We start from the raw sequence: 22,497 nt of genomic DNA on the forward strand, positions 1-22,497 counted from the left end.
CTCTGGCAGTGGGAGCCATTCCCTGTGTCCTGTCCCTCCATCCCTTGTCCCCAGTCCCTCTGCAGCTCTCCTGGAGCCCCTTCAGGCCCTGGCAGGGGCTCTGAGGTGTCCCTGGAGCTTCTCCTCTCCAGGTGAGCACCCCCAGCTCTCCCAGCCTGGCTCACTGGGGCTGTGCAGGTGTTTTCAAGGATCCTCTATCCCTGCTGGTCCTTGGGTGCTGGGGAAAGCAGCACCAGCATCCCCCAGAATTGCACTGGGGGAGTCCATGGGATCATGTCCCCACGGCCCCCTGGTCCCCTCCTGCCAGGGCCTGGCATCCACCCAGGCACCCACTCACCAGGGATACACTGCAGGAGCAACAAAAATGTTAAAATTTAATGCCTTGGCTAATGGGCTGAGCAGAGTGAAGCAAAAACCTGGAGAAAAAGGGAAGAGGACGAGAGTGCCCAGTGTATCATGGCTTCCCCTGCATCCTCTGCTTCATGGAAAAAGAGGACACAGGACCCTCCTGCCTCACTAAATAAAATCCCACCACAGTGTTGGACCAAGGGGCCAGTCACAAATCCATGTGGCTCCTGGTGGGGCCCCATAGGAGCTCATGGTGAGGGACAGAGCCCTGAGGATGAGACCTTGCCTATGGGAACCCAGGTTCCATCACCCCTTCCAGCACCCCCTGCAGCTCTGCTGGTGTGTCCTGGGCTGTGAGATGTGGCTGGGGCTGTGTGTTCTGTGATCTGTCAGAGCTGGGGCAGTTCTCTGCTGTCCATGGGCAGTTTTTATCTCTTCCCCCAGCCAACCCTCCCTCCAGGAGATCTCTGCTGTCCATGGCCACTGAGTGTCCCTGCAGGGCTGATCCAATTCCAGCATCCCATGGGGAGATGCTGTGCCCAGGGCAGGAGCCAAGCATTCCTACCTGGATCCAATCTGAGCCTGGCACAGCACAGCAGCCTTTGCCCCCTGCATTGCCAGAGGAGCAGCTTTCTGCTGCCCTGCATGGCCAGAGGGAGCCCAGGCCCATCTGCAGCAGCCCTGGAGCTGCAGAGGAAAACTCCCCCCTTGTGCAGGATCCGTGCTGCAGCAGAGCCACAGCTGGCACTGCAGGAGGGCTGAGCCCCCATGGGATGGGGCTGGGACACTGCCCTGACCAAGAGAGTGTCAGGTCCTGTTCTGACTCTGGCAGTGTTGTTTTGTATTATTTCATTTTATTTATTTTATTTTATTTTATTTTATTTTATTTTATTTTATTTTATTTTATTTTATTTTATTTTATTTTTCTTTCCTAGTAAAGAACTGTTATTCCTACTCCCATATCTTTGCCTGAGAGCCCCTTAATTTCAAAATTACAATAATTCAGAGGGAGGGGGTTTACATTTTCCACTTCAAGGGAGGCTCCTGCCTTCCTCAGCAGACACCTGGCTGTTCAAACAGAGACACGGTGTCCCCCAGAACCGTGGGATGCTGAGAGCAGGGAGAGGCACAGAAGGGCAGCTCAGGACATCCTGCTGGGCTGTCTGGCTGGATCTGAGGTCTGGGAAGAAGGCTGGGACAGACTGAACTTGGTGTGGGTTCAAAAGAAGCCACAGCCTGAACGAATCCTCTCTCCCCACCTGCAAGAGAGCAGAGGGAGAGCAGTGCCCTGATTCCTGCTGCTCCTCTGCCTTGGAGCTGCTGGGATAGCTGGCTGGGATGCTGACATGAATTTCCAGGGCTCCATTCCAAATATTCTCGAGACATCAGTGTAGCCATGATATTTTATGAAAAATCCTTTCCTTAGGATTTTTCCTCCTGAGAAGCTGAGAGGCCTGAGGTACAAAATGTAAACATTGATTATCTGCAGCTGTGGAATGCAACAGGTGCATCTGTGATTGGTCTCATGTGGTTGTTTCTGATTAATGGCCAATCACAGTCAGCTGGCTTGGACTCTCTGAGACAGAACCTTTTGTTATCATTCTTTCCTATTATATTCTTAGCCAGCCTTCTGATGAAATCCTTTCTTCTGTTCTTTTAGTATAGTTTTAATATAATATATATCATAAAATAATAAATCAAGCCTTCTGAAACATGGATTCAGATCCTCATCTCTTCCCTCATCCTCAGACCCCTGTGGACACCACCACGATCAGACCCACCAAGCCTGGCTGGAGGTGGGTTTGCTGTGCTGCCCTCACGAGTCCTTTGGGAACCTGCCCAGTCCCCATGGGCAGCCACCCTTGAGAGGGAATTGGGAAACCATTCCCAGGGGAATGAGCAGTGCCAGAACCCCAGAATAACCCTAAATAAATATTCCCAGAGCAGAAGTGGAGGCAGGAACACCTGGCCAGCACCAGCAGTGGCCACAGAGCCACAAATGTCCCTCACCCTGAGCAGTGTGCCCAGCTGAGCACCAAGGCAGGACCCAGCCTCAGCCCTGTCCCCAGGCTCTGCTGGGTTTAGATCATTAATTATCCACTTTTGTACTTTCCTCAGGAATTTGGACTCAGGAATTTTTACCTGCTGGGTTTTTACAGCTTGCTAAATAAGCAAATTCCTTGCCAAGGAACTTGGGAGCCGTGGGGAGCCGTGGGGCTTTGTGGACAAAACTTTTCCAAGCTGCTTTATTGGACTTATAAAACACAGTTTAACCCTTTTCATCACGTTGCTTTGCATGAGGTGGCAGGGCAGTAAAATGCTCATTTCTCCATGGCATTCCCAATGAGCTGCAGCTCAGTTTGTGGCAGGAACAATAAAGGAGATGGAGCAGAGGGGAGGGATGTGAGGGGAAGCACAGGCAGCTGCGTGAGGCTCAGACTCACCCTGAGGGCAAAACGCTGCAAAACAGGAATAAAGCAATTAAATGAGATGAATATTTGAATGTGGGATTGAAGGGGCTGGAATCAAGGCTGGAGCAGTGCAGGAGGCTTGGAGAACAGGCATTTCAATGCCTGTTTGTAATAAAAATTGAGAGATAAACCATGTGGTAACAAATTATTTTCACAAATCCTGTTCCCTTCATCTCCCCAAACAGCTGTTCATCTCCATGGCATTTCCATTCCTTCTGTGTTTTAAAAACACAAAGTTACCAAATAAATTCAGAAAAAGGTGGGTGGCTTCTCCAGCCTGGGGGCTGCTCCAGGCCCAGTCCAGGCCCTGCTGCTCCCTCCCAGGGATGGAGGAACCCAGATTGAAATGAGGGCTGGTACAGACACTGGTTTGGGGGTTTTAATGCCTTGGCATTAAATTCCTGCTGATTTTCTTTGAGAAATGGCATTTCCAACAATGGGAAAAGCAGGCCTGGGGCCTGGCATGGCCACATTCCCAGGATAGGCTCCTCCTCATGCACCAGTGATGCTGGAGGTTGATATGGAATTCCCATTTTGTTTTTTCATGGATCTGCAACAACAGGAGGTCCCTGATGGGGCCATGTCAGACCTGGGGTTTCCTGTGCGAGGCACAAGGACACTGGGGACGCTTGGATGTGTTTAAAGGGGGCCTGGAAGGAAGATGGGCACAGACCTTTTGTAAGGGCCTGGAGAGCCAGGACACAGGGAATGGCTCCCACTGCCAGAGGGCAGGGATGGATGGGATATTGGGAATTAGGAATTGTTCCCTGGCAGAGTGGGCAGGCCCTGGCACAGGGTGCCCACCCTGGATCCCTGGCAGTGCCCAAGGCCAGGCTGGGCAGGGCTGGGAGCAGCCTGGGACAGTGGGAGGTGTCCCTGCCATGGCAGGGGTGGGATGAAATGATTTTTAATGTCCCTTGATCCCAAACCTTCCCATTCTTCATGATTCCTTCACCTTGGGACAGATGTTTCTAAAGCAGTCTTGCAAAACTGAGCCTCACATCCCTGAGAGCTGTTCCACACCCTTGGCCTCTGCAGGGACAAGTGGGATAGAGGAGAAATATCCCTGTAGGGATCCAGGAGGTTGGCAGGAGGTTCCTTCTTCAAGTTCCCTTCAGCTGCTCCATCCCTCCCTCCCTCCAGACACTTGGGGCTGCTTTCTATCAGAGACCCCCAAAAATCCCCTCCTCACCTCACAGTGGCTGGGGAGGCTCAGGAGATCCCTGTCCCTGCTGTCCCCAGCTCCTCAGAGCACGTGTCTGCACCCAGCCCTGCCGGGGTGACAAAGGCTGATAATGGGATTATCCTTTTAATGATCCCCATGGTAACGAGCCCTGCACATCCCAGGGGAGCCCTGCAAGGTGCCAGCTCCAGCCTGGGAGCCACAGGGACACCACGGCTCACCTGGGGCATGGAGAGTGCTTGTGGGGGGTTTGGAGCAGCCAGAGGAGCTCCGGAGGTGTTGGGGAGATTTGGGAGGTGTTTTAGTGGTTTTGGAGGTATTGGAGAGGTTTTGGAGATGTTACAGAGATTTTGGAGGTGTTGTAATGGTTTTAGAGTTATTGTAATGGTTTTGGACATGTTGGAGAGCTTTTGCAGGTATTATGGAGATTTTGGAGGTGTTGTAGTGGTTTTGGAGGTATTAGAGAGCTTTTGGAGGTGCTGTAATGGTTTTGTAGCTGTTGTGATGGTTTTGGAGGTGTTGGAGAGGTTTTGGAGGTGTTGGAGAGGTTTTGGTGGTGCTGGGAATATTGGGGAAGTTTCAGAGGGAGTTTGGAGGTGTCAAAAGAGTTTTGGAGAAGTCAGAGGACCTCTGAAGGTGTTGGAGAGGATTTAGAGATGTTGGAGAGATTTTGGAAGTGTGGTGATGGTTTTGGAAATTTTGGAGAGGTTTTGGAGATGTTATGGAGATTTTGGAAGAGTTGTGATGGTTTTGGAAGTGTTGTAGAGCTTTTGAGGACACTGGACGCTTTTGGTGGTGTTGTGGAGGGGTTGGAGGGGGTTTGAAAGGGTTGGAGACATTTTGGAGAGTTTGGAGAGATTTTGGAGAAGTTGCAGGGGTTTTGGAGAGGTTCTGGAGGTAATGGAGAGGTTCTGGAAGTGTTGGAGGAGTTGAGGAGGTGTTGGAGAAGTTTTGGAGGTCATGGGGAGGTTTTGGAGGGGTTGGAGAGGTTTTGGAGGGGTTATAGAAGCTTTGGAGAGGTTGAAGGGTTTGTGGATGTGATGGAGAGGTTTTGAAGGAACTGGAGAAGTTTTGGAGGGTTAGGAGGGGTTGTGGAGGGGTTGGAGAGGTTTTGGTGGTGATGGAGAGGTTTCAAAGGGGTTGGAGAGGTTTTGGAGGAGTAGGAGGTGTTGTGGAGGGCTTGGAGGGGTAGAAGGGGTTTTGGAGGAGTTGGAGAGGTTTTGATGGTGATGGAGAGATCCTGGAGGACTTGGAGAGGTTCTGGAGGGGTTGGAGGGATTCTGGAAGAGCTGGAAGGGGTTGTAGGGCATTTTGGAGGTCTTGGGGAGGTTTGGAGGCGATGCAGAGGCAGGGTTTGGAGCCTGGGGGTGCACACAATGATCCATGGGCACCTCCAGGCCGTGTCTCCTCAGCTGCTCCTCCCTGGGCAGTTCCCTCCACAACCAGGCCCAGGAGCAGCGTTTTCCTGAGGGATAAGCAGGACTGGGGCTGGTGGGCTCAGTGCTGTGCTGAGAGAGTGGAAATAAAATCCTCCATGATAGAAAATCCTCGTGGAGCCCCACGGGACCGCTGAGCCCTAAGCTCCTTGTGGAGGTGGGGACAGCCCCAGCCCCACAGATGGCTCATTCCCCTCCTGCTGGTGTTTAATCCTCTGAGGGAAGTGCCAGCCTTTGCAATGTCCCCACGGGGCTGCTGTCCCCTCTAAAGCCTGTTAAGCCACCAGGCTGAGCTGCCCTTTGTCCCTGCAGGTGCCACAGGGATTTGGGAGCCACGAGGAGCACTTGGATCTGCATCAGCCTCACTGCTTTGGAGTTCCAGTGTGTGGGAAGGTGCTCTTTGTGGATGGAGTAACAAAATTATCTTTTGTTTCTTTGTAAAAGAAAAAAGCTTAAAAGTTTTTTTCATTAAATAGGTAAAAAGACACTTCATAAGACTTTAGAGACTTTAAACTTAAAGATAGCTAAGTAATAGAAGTTAAAAAATTGTTTAAGTAATTATTAGAAAAATAAGAGAACAAAGGAACGAATGGCTTTTTGAAGTGTTTTACTAAGAACTTCTTACCTTAGTTTACTTTTTATTCTGTAAAAAATCTTTATTATTTTTCCTTTTATTAAAACTTTTTCCAACATTGCCACAAAAGCCATCCTGCTAATTTTATGCCATCTAAAGTAGCTAAGCTATCTCAAGTGTAACATAGATCTCCAAGAGATTTATATTACTCTCATAAGACCTAACTCAAAGAGACCCTTCTATCCACCAGTGGTTCCCAGCTCCTTGCTTTTGGGAGGCAGCAGCTGGGACCTGGATCTCAGTTTTCCTGACATTAATGCCCTGGATGAATGGATCTGTTGATGTCTTTGCTCCTGGTGAGGTCAGGCAATGGAAGGGTGATGGCCACAAGGAGCTCCAGGCTGAGGCAGTCCCAGGACATGGGAGCAGCCAAAGGATCCCTGCCATGGAGCTTTGTTGTCCTTGCTAGGGATGGCTGGGAGGGGTTGGGGGTTTGCCCCACCCTGGTTCGTTTAATTACTTAATTAGTTACACACGTTGGGCGCAAAGCCAGGGGCCACATCCGGAGCCCTGGGAGCTCCTCATGGGGCAGGAGCCAGGGGGCAGTGCTGGGGGCGAGGCCCAGGGCTGGATCCAGGGACAGCTCTGGCTGCAGGCTCAGGTACAGGCACTGGCCCAGGGCTGGGTCCATCCCCCTCCCTATTTCTAACCCCATCCCATATCCATCCCCAATCCCATTTCCAATCCCATCCCAATCCCATCCCATTCCATCTCCAATCCCAATCCTATCTCCAGTTCCATCCCATTCCACCTCCAATTCCAATCCCATCTGCAATTCCATCTCCAAACCCATCCCCAATCCCATCCCGTCTCCAATCCCATCTCCAATCCCATGCCATGCCATGCCATGCCAATCCTGAATCCCATCCCATCCCCAATCTCATCTCCAATCCCAATCCCATCTCCAAGCCCATCCCACCCAAGCCACGCCCACACCGGGCGTGCCCGTACGTAGCCCCGCCCACCCAGGCACAGCCCAATCACCTCCCATTTCCTGCCGCGCGGGAAAACGCCCCAGACGCATGCGCAGTGCTGCGGGGGCGGGGCCAGGCGCAGCTCAGGCCATGCCCTTCCCTAGCGCCCCGCACAGCGCCGCGCCCTTCTCCAATATGGCGGCGCACAGTGCTCCTCGCCGAGCTGCGCATGCGCAACACCGCTGCCCGGTTCTGATTGGCTGCGGGAGCCGGTGAGCGCTTCCGGTGGGAGGGCGGGGCGGGCCCGGGATGCGCCTGGCGTAGCCCCGGCACCGACACCGGCCCCGCACCGCGCCGCTGCCGCTCCCGCCCGCCCGCGCTCCCGCCGCCCTGCCCGGCGCCCCGGGGCTCCCCGTCCCGCCGCTTGGGGAGGCCCGGGGCCTGGGTGCCGGCCGCTCTCCGGTGCCCGTGGCTGCGCGGCCGGCGGGGGCTCGCCGGTGCATGGGCGGGGGGGCCCTGCCGGGCCACCGCCGGCCATGAGATGAGCGGAGCGCGGCGCCCTGCCTAGAGCCGCCCCGGGGCCTCCGCAGCCATGGTGAGCTGGGGCAGCGGGGACGGGAGCGTGGAGGGAACGGGGGATGGTCTCGCGGGGCCCGGACACCGGAGCGTGAGGGGTCGAGGGGCGGCGGCACCCCCGGGACAGGATGTGAAGGGCCAGGAAGGCACGGATGCCTCCTGGCAGCCTCGGTTCCCTGGGGGTGCTGGGAATTCCGGGTTCGACGCGTTAAAGCCGAGGGGTCCGCTGGCAGCTGTGGCTGTCCCGGTCCCTGGCAGTGCCCAGGCCCGGCCGGGAGCAGCCTGGCACAGCCCGGCCCGGCACACCCTGGCCCGGCACAGCCCAGCCTGGCCCTGGACGTGGCACAGGATGAGTCTCAAGGTCCCTTCACACCCAAACCATTGGGTGATTAAATTCTCCGGCGCCAGCTGTGGGCTTGCCCTCACGGCCTCCTTGGGTAAGCCGGAGGAGTGACCTGGATTCTGTTCCGTGCTGGGGATAGCGGCCTTGGCTGTGCCCACAGGGACAGAGCCAACCCGCTGGGATCTGCACAGTGCTCTCATCCCCTCGGTGCCATCCCCAGGAAGGGTCTCAGGAGCGTCTCTGACCGTGTGGGTGCCCACAGAGCCAGGCTGGCGGGCGGGCATTGCCCCCAGGGCATCGGTTGCTGCTCACTGCCACCACCCCAGAGCTGCTGATCTTGTTTTCCCCTTGCTCTACCCACAGGGATATCTTCTATCCCAGTATTGGGATCGTATCCCGGTATTTCTTGGGGTGACCAAGGGCAGGCAGCAGTGGGGAGATGCTTCAGCAGCCCTGGATCTGCTCCTGGGACCCTGCCCTGGCTCACCCAGAGAGCCCCACTGAGCTCAGGCTGCAGTTCCTGGCCTGGTGCTCACCTCACTCCACCTTAACCTGCCTTTGGTGGTGTAGGATCAGGCTTTGCACTCATTTTATTGCAGAATTTGGGATCCTGATTGTGAATTTCTTCACCCAAGAGCTGAGGTACTCACTGTGTGATGTGCTCCTGGTACATGAGTGGTGTTTTATTGAAACTTTGGTCTCTGTAGCCACTTTGGTGAGCTCCATTAGGCCCTTGCAGAGGCTTTGCTGCTTCATGTGGGACACAGTCTTCTCAGTAAAATATATATAAATATAATATCATATATATAAATACTGGCAGTGTTTTATAGCAGTAGCCTGAGGGTGCTCAGGGTGGGCTCCTGATGTGTGTCCCAGCTCCTTGTGGCTTTAGCTTCAGGCAAAGGGGGATTTTTGAGGTGGATTCTTAGTGACCAGCCCATGTTGAAGAAGGTGAATAAATGGTTTGCAGGGTTTGGCAGGCCAGGCTGCGCACTTCACAGTGCAGCTGGCAAAAATTAGTTCTCCCCTCACTTCCCTGTGGACACACACATTTCTCCTCCTGAATTACACCTTGTTTTCTTCTTTTTTTTCCCTTCACCATCCTCTGTTTGGCTGCCTGTGGAAGTTGAGCAGCAGCCCCTGGGCTGTGCTGCAGGATTTGCTGTTGTAATTCATCATGTGACTCCTGGGCAAGATTTTCCTTCTGTTCCCATTTCCCTGGAGCCTACAGATGGGCATGTTCTGCTGCTAGAGCACCCTCCTTCCTGGAAACAGTTGGGAAAGTGTGAAGAGGAGCTGCTGGAAGGCACACAGGGAACAAATAAAACAGAATTAAACTCTGCTCCACGAGAGCAGGCTGCTGGGAGCAGGTTTTCCTCAGTGGGGCTGAGCTGGGTTCATGGGGAGGGATGAATTAGAGCTTGATTAACTGGGCAGGGATGTTGGGAAGGCAGGAGGGAATGCAGGGATGCACAGTGAGCTCAGGCACTGCCAATGCTGTGAACAAACCTCTCTTTGCTGGGCTTAGTTGCCACTCATGGCTCAGAAATCTTCATGCCACTCAAAAGTTGGGTTTGGAGGAAGCTTTAGTGTTTCTGTGCTTTGCAGAGAGCTCTGTGAGGGGGGTTTGGGGCTGTTCTGCCTGCTCTGTGTGTCAATAGTGCTTGTGCACTGTTTTAGGGTCCCAAACTCCAGTTTGGGGCTTCCTGAGGGAAAGGAAAGGTGGTGATGCTGTGGTGTGTCTGCAGGGAAAACAGGATACTGCAGAACCCAGCTGGATTCTCTGGAGTTCATCTCTGAGCACACAGAGCACATCCAGCTTCAGGCTTTGCTTCCACACACCACAAATTATTGCATTGTTTCCTCCTCACCTTTTAAAGAATTTTATGAACAGGTACAAAGTAAATTTTGTTGATGGAGCTGTCCTTGGAGGGATTTATTTTCTGTCCAAATTAGCCATGGCTTTGTCTCATCACTCTTTCCTTCACCTTTGTTCCTTCCCCTGGTGAAAATGATCATCTTTTTGAAGGTGAACCATCTTTGAAGCCCTGGGAGCCGAGCTGGGATCTCCTGAGCAATCCCCTCACCTGGGAATTGCATGTGAGGCTGGGATTTCAGTGCTTGCCTCTGGGAAACACATCCTTCACTCTGGGGGATTTACATCCTGCCAGCAAGCAAAGCAGCTCGGGAGCAGGGACTTGCAGGAAATGCTGCAGTGTGAGGGTTGGGATGCTGGAGAGCTGCAGCCCAGCCAAATCCCAGTGCCCCAGGCTGTGCCTGGCCTGCAGGGAGCAGACAATGGAGGTTCCCAGCCCCAGGGAGTCTCCTGGCCCTGTGCTGAGGGAGGCACTGAAATGGAGCAGGCAGTGGGCGGCTGCAGCTCGCCTGCTCCTGAGTTCCCCACAGCAGCATCTGCCTTTCATTCCACAGCCTCTCTTCCCACCTGCCTGGATTTTGAGCAGTGAGTGCTGTTGTTTTCTTGTGCCTGGAGCTGCCTGTGATGGTTGCAGCCTTCCTTCCATTCAGGAAGGAGGGGAGTGTGTGTGGATTGCAGCTTGTCCTGCCAGGTGAGGCTGCTGAGCCCTGGCTTATCCTGCTGCTCGTGGTTGCCAAGGAGCTGCTGCTGCTCCATTGCCAGAGCAGCTCCTGTTTGTTCTGTGTCAGCCCTGCTGAGCTGGTGGCCCTGAGGCTGGCTCAGGCTGTGCTCTGGTGACACTCCTGCTCTGCAGGACATTGGGACAGGAGGGAGCAGCAGCTTTGTGCTCCTGCAGAGCCCCTTGGCCTGGCTGTGCCATCACCCTGGGGACACCTGGGCCCTGTGTGGGCTGTGCTGCTGTCCCTTGCCCAGGTGGGCTCAGGGGTGCTGGGGTGAGCTCAGGGGTGCTGGGGTGAGCTCAGGGGTGCTGTGCTCCCTGTTACAGGCCCAGGTGAGCTCAGGGATGGTGTGTTCTCTGTTCCTGTCCCAGGTGGGCTCAGGGATCCTGTGCTCCCTTTTCCTGGCCCAGATGGGCTCAGGGGTGCTGTGGTGAGCTCAGGGATGTTGTGCTGCTCTCCCAGGCCCAGATGAGTTCAGGCTTGCTGTGCTCCCTGTTCCTGTCCCAGGTGAGCTCAGGGGTGCTCTGCTCCCTTTTCCTGTCCCAGGTGGGCTCAGGGATGCTGTGGTGAGCTCAGGAATGCTGTGCTCCCTTTTCCTGGCCCAGGTGAGCTCAGGGATGCTGTGCTCCCTTTTCCTGGTCCAGGTGAGCTCAGGGGTGCTGTGGTGAGCTCAGGGGTGCTGTGTTCCCATTTTCCTGTCCCAGATGAGCTCAGGGATGCTGTGCTCCCTGTCCCAGGTGAGCTCAGGGGTGCTGTGCTCCCTGTCCCAGGTGGGCTCAGGGATGCTGTGCTGCTCTCCCAGGCCCAGGTGGGCTCAGGGATGCTGTGCTCCCTGTCCCTGTCCCAGGTGAGCTCAGGGATGCTGTGCTCCCTGTCCCTGTCCCAGGTGAGCTCAGGGGTGCTGTGCTCCCTGTCCCAGCTGAGCTCAGCGATGCTGTGCTCCCTTTTCCTGTCCCAGGTGGGCTCAGGGATGCTGTGCTCCCTTTTCCTGTCCCAGGTGGGCTCAGGGATGCTGTGCTCCCTGTCCCTGTCCTAGGTGAGTTCAGGCTTGCTGTGCTCCCTTTTCCTATCCAAGGTGAGCTCAGGGATGCTGTGCTGCTCTCCCAGGCCCAGATGCATTCAGGCTTGCTGTGCTCCCTGTTACAGGCCCAGGTGAGCTCAGGGATGCTGTGTTCCCTGTTCCTGGCCCAGGTGAGCTCAGGGATGCTGTGCTCTGAGGAGATGGGATGCTGCTGTTGCTGCTGCTGCCCAGGCAGGAGGTGCTGGCACGTTGCAGGTGGGCTCAGTTTCTCAGCAGGGCTCTGTGATGAAGAGGGAGCTGAGGGTGCTGTCCCCTCCCTCTGTTCCCCAGCTGAGGTGCAGCATCCCCACCCCACCCCTGAGGTTCTGGCTGCTCTCAGTGCTTCCTTCCATGAGCAGCTCAGTACAAGCAAACCCTCTCTGGAGCCCTTCTGACTCAAAGCAGGGTAGGAACTCGGAAGTTCCGGCCTCAGCTCCAACATCTGGCTTCCTTTTTTGGCCAGCAAGTCACAGTGTGACTCTGTGTGCCCCCAGTTATCTCCCCTCTATTAAACCATCAAACTGGGGATGCTGATTAGTGTTGATGAACTTTCCCAACTCTGCAGCAAGGCCTGGGGAGCTCTGCAGATGAACCAGGAGTGGAACTGGAGCAGGAGAGCTGATCTCTGCTCAGATGCTTCCTCCAAAAGCAGAGCTTTTTCTCAGAACAAAACAGCTCATTTAGCAGAATGGTTGCACATAATCCCTTTCAGGACCTATAATAATTCCAACACATCCATATTTCAAAGACCTGGGTAACTAAATGCAGGCTGCAGGAGGACTAAAAGCTATCAAGGCAAAATTGTTGAGCCTCCAGGTTCACTAAATGAGCTTGAAAAGCCCATTTCCACTGGCTGTTGCTGATGGATGGGTGCTGGTGGCTGTAATTATTTCAGCAGAAAAGCATTAAAATCTGGCAGGTACCACAAAGCTCCTGCCATGGGCTTCAGTGCTGTGCAGAGATGCATGGATACCCAAAAACTCCAAGAACTTTGGATTCAGTTGGGTGAATTAATTGCACATTGTTAGGTGGTGTCATTTAGGAACCAGGTAGCTGCTGTTAATGTTGGGTTTGTACTTTGGTGTGTGCAAAGTAGAAGGAAATGTGGCTTTGAGGTGGATAGGCTGATAGAATGCCTGGAGAATGTGCCCTAAAATCCTTCCCCATCATTATCCTCTGTCCCACAGCAGATATTTCCTCTTAGGAACTATATTTATATTTGGGTCACTGCTGCCTTGGCTCTCTCTGCATCCCAGGTGTCAACATGACAACCTTCTTCTTGGAGAGAGAGAGAAAAGGTGTCTGCTGCTTTGTTTTATCAAAATGAAATGTTTAGACTCCCATTTATATAGAATAATTTCTGGAATCCCATTTCCAGCATTTATTACATGTGCAGCATGTGCTGTTCTCCCTTGTAGGCCTCCTTGTTCCAACCAAAATGTAAATATTGATATTTTGGTAGAGGAAAAGCAATTGGCTTTTCCCCTACTGATTCTGATGGTCAGGGACTTTCCTACTCATCCAGGCACCCCTGGGGTTTATTTGTGGGTTCTCTCCTCTGGAATTTTGGGATGGTTCTGCTTCTCCTGGGCTAAGAAGCTCCTACAGCTTATGGTGAAACAGCTCTTTCCAATCTTACCTTCTCTCCACACACATTTGATTCCTTTCTTTATCCACGTTTCTCTTTTCTGTTTACACTCAGGATACTTTCACTCCACCAGAGCTATTCCAGGCTCTTCTAGCAACACCACAAATTCCTTATTTTTTTTCCCCTCCCCCTGATCTTCCCTGACCCTTCTCCTATGTGGATCATGCCCAGAATTCCATTTCTTTTCCCATTTCCAACCCTTTGCATTCATGCTCCAAATTCTCTTTTATTTGTTCCAGCATCTCCAAGCTCGTGGCTGGATCTCTGTGTGTATTTTTAGCATTTTGACTTAATATTTTATTAGGGCTTTAATTGCAGCGTGGAGTTGTTCCCAAGAGGGATTGTCCTGGTTCCTTTTTGTCCCCTCTTTGGAGAAAGGAGTGTGCTCATCTGTTTTGTTACTGCCTTGTCAGGATGCCAAAGCCAGCATTGGATGCAGCTTTCCAGAGGGGAATGAGGGTTTTGTTTTTTTATTTTTTTTCCCTTTGGAGAGATGTTTTGCCTGAAAAATCTGTGTTGTGCTCAGCTGGTTCCCTGCTGCTTCATTGAGTAAGAACAGAGCAGGTTCCTCCTGCATGGCAATTCCACCTTTTCTTTGGGATGAGGAGCAGGTTCATCCATGAAAGTTTGGCTCAGTTTTGGTTTCAAAATCAGGGTGTGGAGAGGATAGAGCAAAACCAGCTCCTGCATGGCTGCTGTTGTTGTTGCTCATCCCATTCCCTAACCCTTGGGTTTTGAGGGATAAACCTGTATTTCCTACAGTTCTTTGGCTTTCTTTTTGCAAGGGTGAAGGAAACCAAGAGGAGAACCAAGTGCTGCAAGATGTGGAAATGTGAGGTCAGTGCTCAGGAGGCAATTCCTGCTCCCAGCCCCTTTTCTGATGCTGGGTTTGAGACTGGGGAAAGCTGCAACTTTGGCTTCCAAAGCTGCTTTTCCCTGTGTTCTGCTGGTGCTTGAAGGAACTGGTTGGGCCTTTGGGTCCCCCAGGACAAATATTGGCCCACCAGAGCCCCCTGATGTGGGCAGGGAGCCTGGGACCCCCCCAGAGCTGCAGGGGTGAGCAGCAAGGGGCACTGGTGAAACCCCCCAAAGTGCAGCAGCACTGAGATGTCAACATCTTGTTTTTCTTTAATTGGACTGGATGTCTTCACTGTGTGAGCTGTCCTTTGAAAACATTTTAATTAACAAAAAATCTTAGTTATTCCCATGGTGGTTTCATTATACACTCTTAAATGGCCAGCACAAGTTTTAAATGCTCTTGTCAGGAATGAAATTTCTGGAGTTTCAATTTTGGAAATTTCTGGAGTTTTGTGGAATTTCAATTTAGAGTTTCACAATCTTTTTTCCTTTTCTCTGACAGGGGGTGAAGGTCTGAAAATTCCATATTTTTATGTATGTCACATAAAATTGGTATATCACACAAAATCAGTATAATCACACCTCCTTGGAAATCAGGTCTGGCTGCTGTAATGCATTTGATCAGATATGATCCTGCCCCAACTTTGCACTTTGTGTAGCCAGGTGTTGGGACAGCTTTTCCCCATGGTAATGGGCTTAATCCTGCCAGGCAGAAGTGGATGGAGAAAAATCAGCAGGATTTGCTTGCTGGAGTAGAGGTACCTCTTTAAGAAATCTGCTGAATAATTGGGTTTTTTTCTTACATTCACTTTCTTTTTTTGCTTGCCCTGGTGCTTCCCATTTCCAGCTCTGCATATGTGCATAATTCCAGAGCCTCCTTCACTTGGGGCTCCAAACAACTGTGATTCAGAGCCTTCCCTGGGTATTACTGGGACTTGTCTGCAGGCTGAGATAAATAAGGGTTTATTTGTGGCTCTGCTGACAGTGAAGGATTTGAGAAGTGTTTTTAAAAATCTCTCCGTGCATCTTGGACTCCTCAGAGCTGCTACACAACCACACCAGGTTCTCCACTCCTGGCACTTGGGCATCTCTCTGATCAAAGGAGCTCCTGTGTTTGTAAAAGTGGGGAGGAGCAGAGGTTTGGCTTTTTTAAGTGTCAGATTTTCACCTGTAAGAGCATGAAGGGTGTTCTGTGTAGGAAGAGTCATTGTAATTGTAGGAAGGATGTGGAGCTGTTGGAGAGAGTCCAGGGGAGCCCATGGAGATCCCCAAGGCTGGAGCCAGGCTGGCAGAGCTGGGGGTGCTCACCTGGAGAGGAGAAGCTCCAGGGACACCTCAGAGCCCCTGGCAGGGCCTGAAGGGGCTCCAGGAGAGCTGCAGAGGGACTGGGGACAAGGGATGGAGGGACAGGACACAGGGAATGGCTCCCACTGCCAGAGGGCAGGGATGGATGGGATATTGGGAATTGGGAATTGTTCCCTGGGAGGGTGGGCAGGCCCTGGCACAGGGTGCCCACCCTGGATCCCTGGCAGTGCCCAAGGCCAGGCTGGGCAGGGCTGGGAGCAGCCTGGGACAGTGGGAGGTGTCCCTGCCATGGCAGGGGTGGCACTGGGTGGGCTTTAAGGTCCCTCCCACCCCAAACCTTTCCCTGATCCTGTGGTAGGTGTGGGGTGCTGGGCACAGTGTGAGTTCATTTGCCACTGCTGCTCCTCTCTTGGTCTCTGCACCACTGCAGTGAGATGATGATTACATTTTTCTTAACACCTTTTACAAATTCTTTTTATAAGGATTTTTTATTCCCTTCACAAATCTTATCCTCACCAACCTACTCATTTCCAAAGGACTCCTTGGGATCTTTTTTCCACCTGCCTGGTTAGAAGTTGGGTCACTTCCCCATAACCTCTGGAGGAAGTGTTGTCTCCAAGTGAGTGGAGCTGCAGTTGGGGCAGCCCTGTGGCCCTGCCTGCTTTGTTTATGTCGAGAAAAGGGAAGAGATTTGTTCCTTGTGCCCGTGCTCCTGGGGCTCCTGCACAGGCCCTGCCCCTCAGGGAAGGGTGGGATCTCCCTGCAAGGGCTCAGGGCCTGCCTTGGGGTGTGGGGCATCCTGGGGAGCCCGGCAGAGGGATTGTGTGAAGTGAAAGGAACAAAGCAGCTTCAGAGGTGTGAGTTTCTAGACTTCACTGGGGGAATTTAAGTGAATTCTGAACTGAGACTACCAGAGTCACCTTGCAGTGTTTTCACTTCTGGAAGCAGCTCCTGCCCAGCCCTTGGCAGATGCTCAGCTGTGTCTGTCTGAAGAGCAGATTTTGTTTGGCTGGTTTTGCTGATAACCCACAAAATGAAAAGTTCTAATTATTGATGGCTTAAAAAGTGGTGCCCAACAGCTGGGAACTGACTGAGCCCAGTGGCTGCTGAGGGAGGGCTGTGGCTGGGGCTGGATCCTCAGGTGCAAAAAGTGACTCCAGAGCCACCTCTGCCTGCTGTGCTTTGGTGATGTGCAGGGTATTGATCTTGAGGATTCTGCTTTGGGTCCTCCTGCACTTCTCAGCTCTGTATCGTTATTTCAGCAACTGCTTGTTTGGGAAAATACTGTGTTGCTGAGCCCTTTCCAGCAGCTAAACCACAAGAAATCAATTAGGAAGTCAGCAGCACGTGACCAGCTGCCTTTCCTGGGTGTCAGGGACTCAGAAATTGCTCTTGGGCTCGTCTTCAGCAAGCATGGCTTGAAACAGCACTGTTCCCAAACCACCCTTTGCTTTTTCCAGCCTGCTGGGATTGTTTTATTCCTTTGCTGGGTTTCTAAGAGAGTTCCTGGGAACTGCTGGGTGGAGGACACGCTGCCTGCTGGGCTTGGTTATGTGGGTTAAGAGTTACTGGGTTAGAAAGAATCAAGACTCAGACACTTGAGCCTGTTAATCAAAGTTCAACCTTCAAACCTGATGCCTGGTTAAGTGAATCTGCCTGTCCAAGAGGGTTGAAGAAATCAGATCCCTTGGGCATTGAAAAAGGTGCTGATTACTCGTGGAGCAGGCAGTGTTCCAGGTAAGATGATCTCTGGTGCAGAAATCAGGTTGGCACTGCTGGCTCTCCATGGCCTGTTCCACACAGCCCTGAGTCCTTAGGTGATATTTAGATTAAACACTGATTCCTGAAGTGCAGCCAGCTTCCTGAAGGGGGGAATTGTCCAGGCAGGAGGGCTTTGAGCAGCTCTGGGACCTCAGGGACACGGACAGGACCACGGTGCCTTTGCTCTTCTGCCATTTGCCTTGAGGCACAGCAGCAATCTGTGACTTTTATCCCACCATTGAAGCAGAAAATCTACTATACTGAGGTTGCAGAGTCTCCCTGTTGTTGGTGACGTGCTGAGGTGGTCTCTGAGATGAGAGAGGAGAGCTGCCCTGCCCTGGCCCCAGGAGCTGAGCTGTGCTGGGAGCACTGAGGGGGCCCAGTGTGCTTTCGGTTCTGGAAACCACAAAAACATCTGAGGTGCAACAAGGAAACTGAGAATGAAGGCTGGGCCCTGGCCTGATAGCATCAGCACAGCACTGCTGGGGAGCACGTATGCTGTGGGCTCCTGGTGCCAGAGCTCTGCTGAGACACCCTGGAATGAGGGTGAGCACCCAAATTCTGCATTTTTTTAGTGAAATTGATTAAATCTAATGAGTAACACTGGTTTTGAGCTCCCAGCTTTGCCTCCCTGCAGGAAGATGCCTGCCTCCTTTTCTGGAGGATGTGTTGGATGTCCTACTACTTTGTTGAAACACTTCATAATTCTGCTTTTCTTGCTAAAAATAAAAGTATACTTCTTCCATGAATTTTACTGCCCTGAGTGACCCTGGGCTGTCCCAGGGGTTCTCCAGGGTTTTGTGAGCAGGCTTAAAGTGACCCAGAAGCTTTCTGAGAGTGATTTCTAATTGACATATTCATTATTACCATGTTGTGTTAGGGCTGGGGCAGGGAGGGGCTCTGAAAGACACCCTGATAATCCTTCAATGAGTAAATTACTACCTCAGTACCTGGAGATGTTAGTGTTGTTAATACTCACCATACATATGTGCATCATTAAGTTAGGCTTGACCATAAATAATAGAGAAAGAAGAAAACTCAGCAGCTGGAGTGTGGTTGTTTGTATTTTTAGATGTGTGACTGTGCTGTTAATTAACTGCAAACACTGGGAGCAGAAGGCTCTGAGGTGGAAGAGGATGGGACATTGCAATTAGCAACGACAGGGTGATGATGAGTTATTTTATACAGGTGCTGTGGATGAAATGATGAAATTTCTTGTTCCTTGTCTGATTTTTTTAAACCCTGTGCACTTGCTTGTTGGTGGCAAAATAGCAATTCCAGCTGGGGATTATTCCATCAACCAGAATTCTCCTTGTGTGCTCCCCTGCAGTCCCTCCTCTCCTGGAAGCTGGTAGACATAGCTGATAGTGATTTGAACAGCTGAATGTGATAAAATCTGAATCTGATAGCTGGGAGGAGGCTGGGCTGTGTGTCTTGCACTGGAGATGGCAGGAGAGGGGGGATTGGGATGGGGATGGAGGCTCCAGAAGGTGAGGAAGCTGCAGAGGGATCTGTGCAGGGTTTGGAGGTTTGGTGGGCTGGGAGGGAATCAGAACCCAAATCAGGATGGGTTCAGGGGGTGGGAACAGCTCCCAACACAACTCCCAGCTGTAAATAAAAAGTCAAGATGCAGAAGGGGAGTTGGATGTGCCTGGGATTTTCCTCCCTGCCATTGGAGGAGGCCTTGGGTGCTTGTGTGGTGGAAAATCCATCCTTCCACATCAGGAAGGTGCTGCCTGAAAGATGAAGTCACCTCTGTAACATTGCAGCTGCAATTAACATCTGACTAAAAAAAGCTCTGGAGAGGGAATGCCTTAAATTTGGCTTGGAGTGGTATCCATTTGCAAACACATTAGGGAAAAAGTGAACAGCCCTAACCCTTCCCTCAGTTGTCATTAGCCCCCGTTTCTGTATTTAGAGCATCGTTTGTGTGATGGATGCTCTAATGGCAAACATTACAAGGTTAACAGCTTGTGTTTTTATGGGCAAAGCAGTAGAGAAAATCTTTGCCCTCAACAAAAAAAAATCCCTTCAGAGAGCATAAAATGAAATTTAAAAAAAAAAAAAAAAAGAGGAAGTGAACTCTAAATGAAAGCACTCGTGGATAAAATGGCTTTAGAAAGCACTTCCATGTCTTGCAGAACGAGCAGGTGCTTCTTTAAGGGCTGTGGTTGTGTTTGGTGATATGCAAACTAAAATTAGCATTGTATCTGCTCTTCAAGTGCATGTGCAGTGTCTGAAGTGCAACCCAGGGCTGGCTGCTGTGATGTGTGCTGGAGCTGCCTGAGTAACTGCTGCTGCCCCAGTGCTTCAGTCACAGTCTGCATCTGAGCTTGGCATGGAGTCAGCAGCAGGGTACAAAGATTCTGCTCCTCCAGAGCCTCCCTGAGGTGCAGCTGCAATATTGAACAGCCTGAAATGCAGCAGCTTGGCAGCTTTTTTTTCCCCTTAATCAGCAGAAATCAGTTAATGACTCACAGAGCTGAAAATGGGACTGCAGGAGAGCCCTGAAGTCAGCTGGTGGGGTGGGTCCTTCTTGGGGTGCTTTGGTGGATGGAGAACGATGTGGGATGTGCAGGTTGTTGGTAGCAAATGTTGTGTTTTCTGTCAGGAGAAGCTGCTGGGGCTCATTTTCCTGGTTGGAGGAGGGCACAGAGGGTTGGAGTCCAGAGGTGACTGAGTGAGTAATCAGCTCCACCCCTCCTCTGATAGTGCTGGGAACACCTTTAGCAAACTGATGAGGGGAAAGGGATGGGGAGGACAGGCTGGCAGTGGCTGTGCCACCCTGGTGCACCCTGTCCTGCTCTGCTCACAGGGAGCACAGAGCTGCTGCCGGCCCTGTCTGTGTGTGTGGAGCCAGCTCAGCACTTAGAGGCACCAATCCTGGGGACACTCACCTGTGACACCTCCCAGAGATGCTGCTTTGGCCCAAATTCCAGGTCAAAGTTTGGATGTGCTGCTGGAATATGGGAATCTGCAGCTGTGGCTGTGCTGGGTTTAGCCCTGCTTGGATTTAGCATTTCTTTCACCTCTCACTGCCTTGTTCCCCAAGGGAGCTGTGACAAGGACATCCCCTTTACCCCAGAATCTGCTGAATTTGGCAGCCAGGACCCTCCCTGTGGGTCAGAGCTCAGCCATGGTGCTGAGCAATGGAGCAGGAGTGGATGAGATGTGGCACATCTGATCTCCCTGCTGTCTGTGGGCTGCAGAGTTTTCTCTGCATGGAGAAAAGCTCACATTCCCTGCTCTGCAAGCAGCACTTGGAGAACTGAATAGATTTTCCTCTCATGGTTGGCAGAAGAGAGAAATGGCATTTTCTGATGTTTGATCCAGCCCTGGGGGTGAGAGGGGTCAGGTTTGACTTCTGAAAGAGTGGGAAGTATTTCTGTTTCAGTGGTTGCATATTTAGTAATGCCTCATGGAGGTGAGGCAAACTGCCAGCCCTGACACAGAAAACTGGGGTAGATTCTGTTTCTGATGGTCCACACTTTTCCTGTAAAACCTTGGAAAATTAAATCTGTGCATGACCCAGAATTCAGACCAGAGCCTGAGCTCAGCACTGCTGGTTCTGCCCGTCCTTCTCCTCAATGCAGAGCAAACAGGGAGCCCTAAAAGAGAGCAAACAGCTTGTTAAGGTGGGAATGATGCTAGGAAATATCCCAGGTACAGCCCAGGCGCTCCAAACAGCTGGAATTTCATTGGAGTCTCACTGATCAGCTCCCCAGGTGCAGCCACCTTCCCCTGCAGCTCTGTGACCTCCTTATCTCAGTGGCCTCCTTATCAGAGCCTTGCTGCACAGCTGGGGATGGCCAGGTGCCTCCAGGAGCTGGGGAACTTCAGGAATACCCAAAAGCAAATACAGGCCTGGAGTTAGGAGGGGATCCTGAGCTGGGCTTTGGTTACCTCAGACAATTTTTCCTCCTCCCAAAGAGCCCCAAGAAGTCAAACACGAGCACAGAACCATCCTGGAGGTCCCACTGTGTGTTTGTGGCCTTGGGTGCTCTCCAGCCTGGGCTTTTCTGCATGAAATCCTCCTGTTCTGCTCTCTGGTTTCTTTTTTTTCCTGCTTTTGACATGTTGGACATGAAGATTGTGGTGTTCTGCTTTGGAAGATTGACTGTGTTCCTAAGGAATGGGATCTTCCAAATCTCAGTGCTGGAGGCAGTGGAGGACGAGTCAGTTGCTCAAGATTTATAAGAACTCCATAATTTATTTCCAAAAGCAGGATATAAATCTTGAATTTTGAAAAAAAAATGCACTTATGTCAACTGCTCTTGCTGAAGAAGAGTTGCTGAATTAAATATCCAAAAACATCTGAGCCCTTTCACCCTGTGGAGAGCTGAGAGTTTTTCATGGATTGAGGTGATTTTGGTATTGGATGGTAGAAGGTGGAGTGGGCAGAGCAGTGCTGCTGTTGAAGAATTTGCATCAAATTAAGATTGGAAACTCATCTTTGGGGGTTTGGCACCAGAAACTGCTGGTGAGACTCACTCTGTGTTAGCAGCAGAGAAGGAAAGTGCAGGGATTTAGGAAAATACTGGATTTGTGTGTGTGGATCTCTTTGGGAGGAGCTTAGGACAACTCAGCTCCCACAAATGGCACTGTGGCCATATCCTAAGTCATGAAGGATGCCACTTAGTCAGATATTTGTTTTTTCTTTTTAAAGTGAGGCTCTTCTCCACAGAGATGCTCTTACATGGCCATGGTGACTGGCAGAAGGCTGAAGGGAAGTTTGCAGCCCAAGCAGAAATGGATTAAAGCTGCAAACATTGGATTGGAAACATTGGACTGCTCTGCTTGGGTTGTTGCTTGTTTTAAGCCAATTTCCCACTACCAGCATCTCTTGCTATAATAGTCCTTGATTTCTAGAGCAGGGCTTTAAAAAGCAAGGAAAAAAAGGAACAAGCAGGGCAGGAAGAGGAAAGGTAGGATGGAATTCAGCATTCCTTTGTGAATGGAAATGCTCAGTGTCCTGCAGAGCATCCACTTCCAGCTGCTGTGGAGTTGTTGGTGCTCCTGGGGGTTAATCCAGTGAGGAGAGGCTCCTGCTTGGCCTTTGGGAAAACTGCTGTGCATGGAAATGGGAATGAGCAGAAGCCTGGAGTGTTTCTGCTGGATGTCTCACATGCTCTTCTCTGCAGGAGACTGCCAGGCACGGCTTTTGTTTCTGGTTTGGGTTTTTTTTCTGAGGCAGAAATTTCAGTTTTATGAAATGTTTACTTTGTTCCTGTTCTTGAAGGTCTGGGCTTGAATCTTGATGCATTTGGTGTTGATAGCATGGGTTGAAAACGTTGTGGACACACCTATGGCATGGTCAGTGCTGTGGCAGGACTGTTCCTGAGGCTGTTACCTTGCCAGAATAAAA

At 51.6% G+C, this 22,497-nt stretch overlaps 1 protein-coding gene across 2 annotated transcripts in view; it reads left to right on the forward strand.

Moving 5' to 3' along the window:
• The first annotated feature begins 7,258 nt into the window (after positions 1-7,258).
• XPO6 (exportin 6) overlaps positions 7,259-22,497 on the forward strand; it is a 64,267-nt gene continuing 49,028 nt past the window's right edge. For both annotated transcript variants that reach the window (XM_074553211.1, XM_074553212.1), the window contains exon 1: positions 7,259-7,581. In XM_074553211.1, the coding sequence (XP_074409312.1) occupies positions 7,579-7,581 (3 nt within the window). In that variant the 5' untranslated portion in view covers positions 7,259-7,578. The remainder of the gene's footprint in view (positions 7,582-22,497) is intronic.

This window comes from Zonotrichia albicollis, chromosome 16, assembly GCF_047830755.1.
Source record: "Zonotrichia albicollis isolate bZonAlb1 chromosome 16, bZonAlb1.hap1, whole genome shotgun sequence".
Taxonomy (NCBI): domain Eukaryota; kingdom Metazoa; phylum Chordata; class Aves; order Passeriformes; family Passerellidae; genus Zonotrichia; species Zonotrichia albicollis.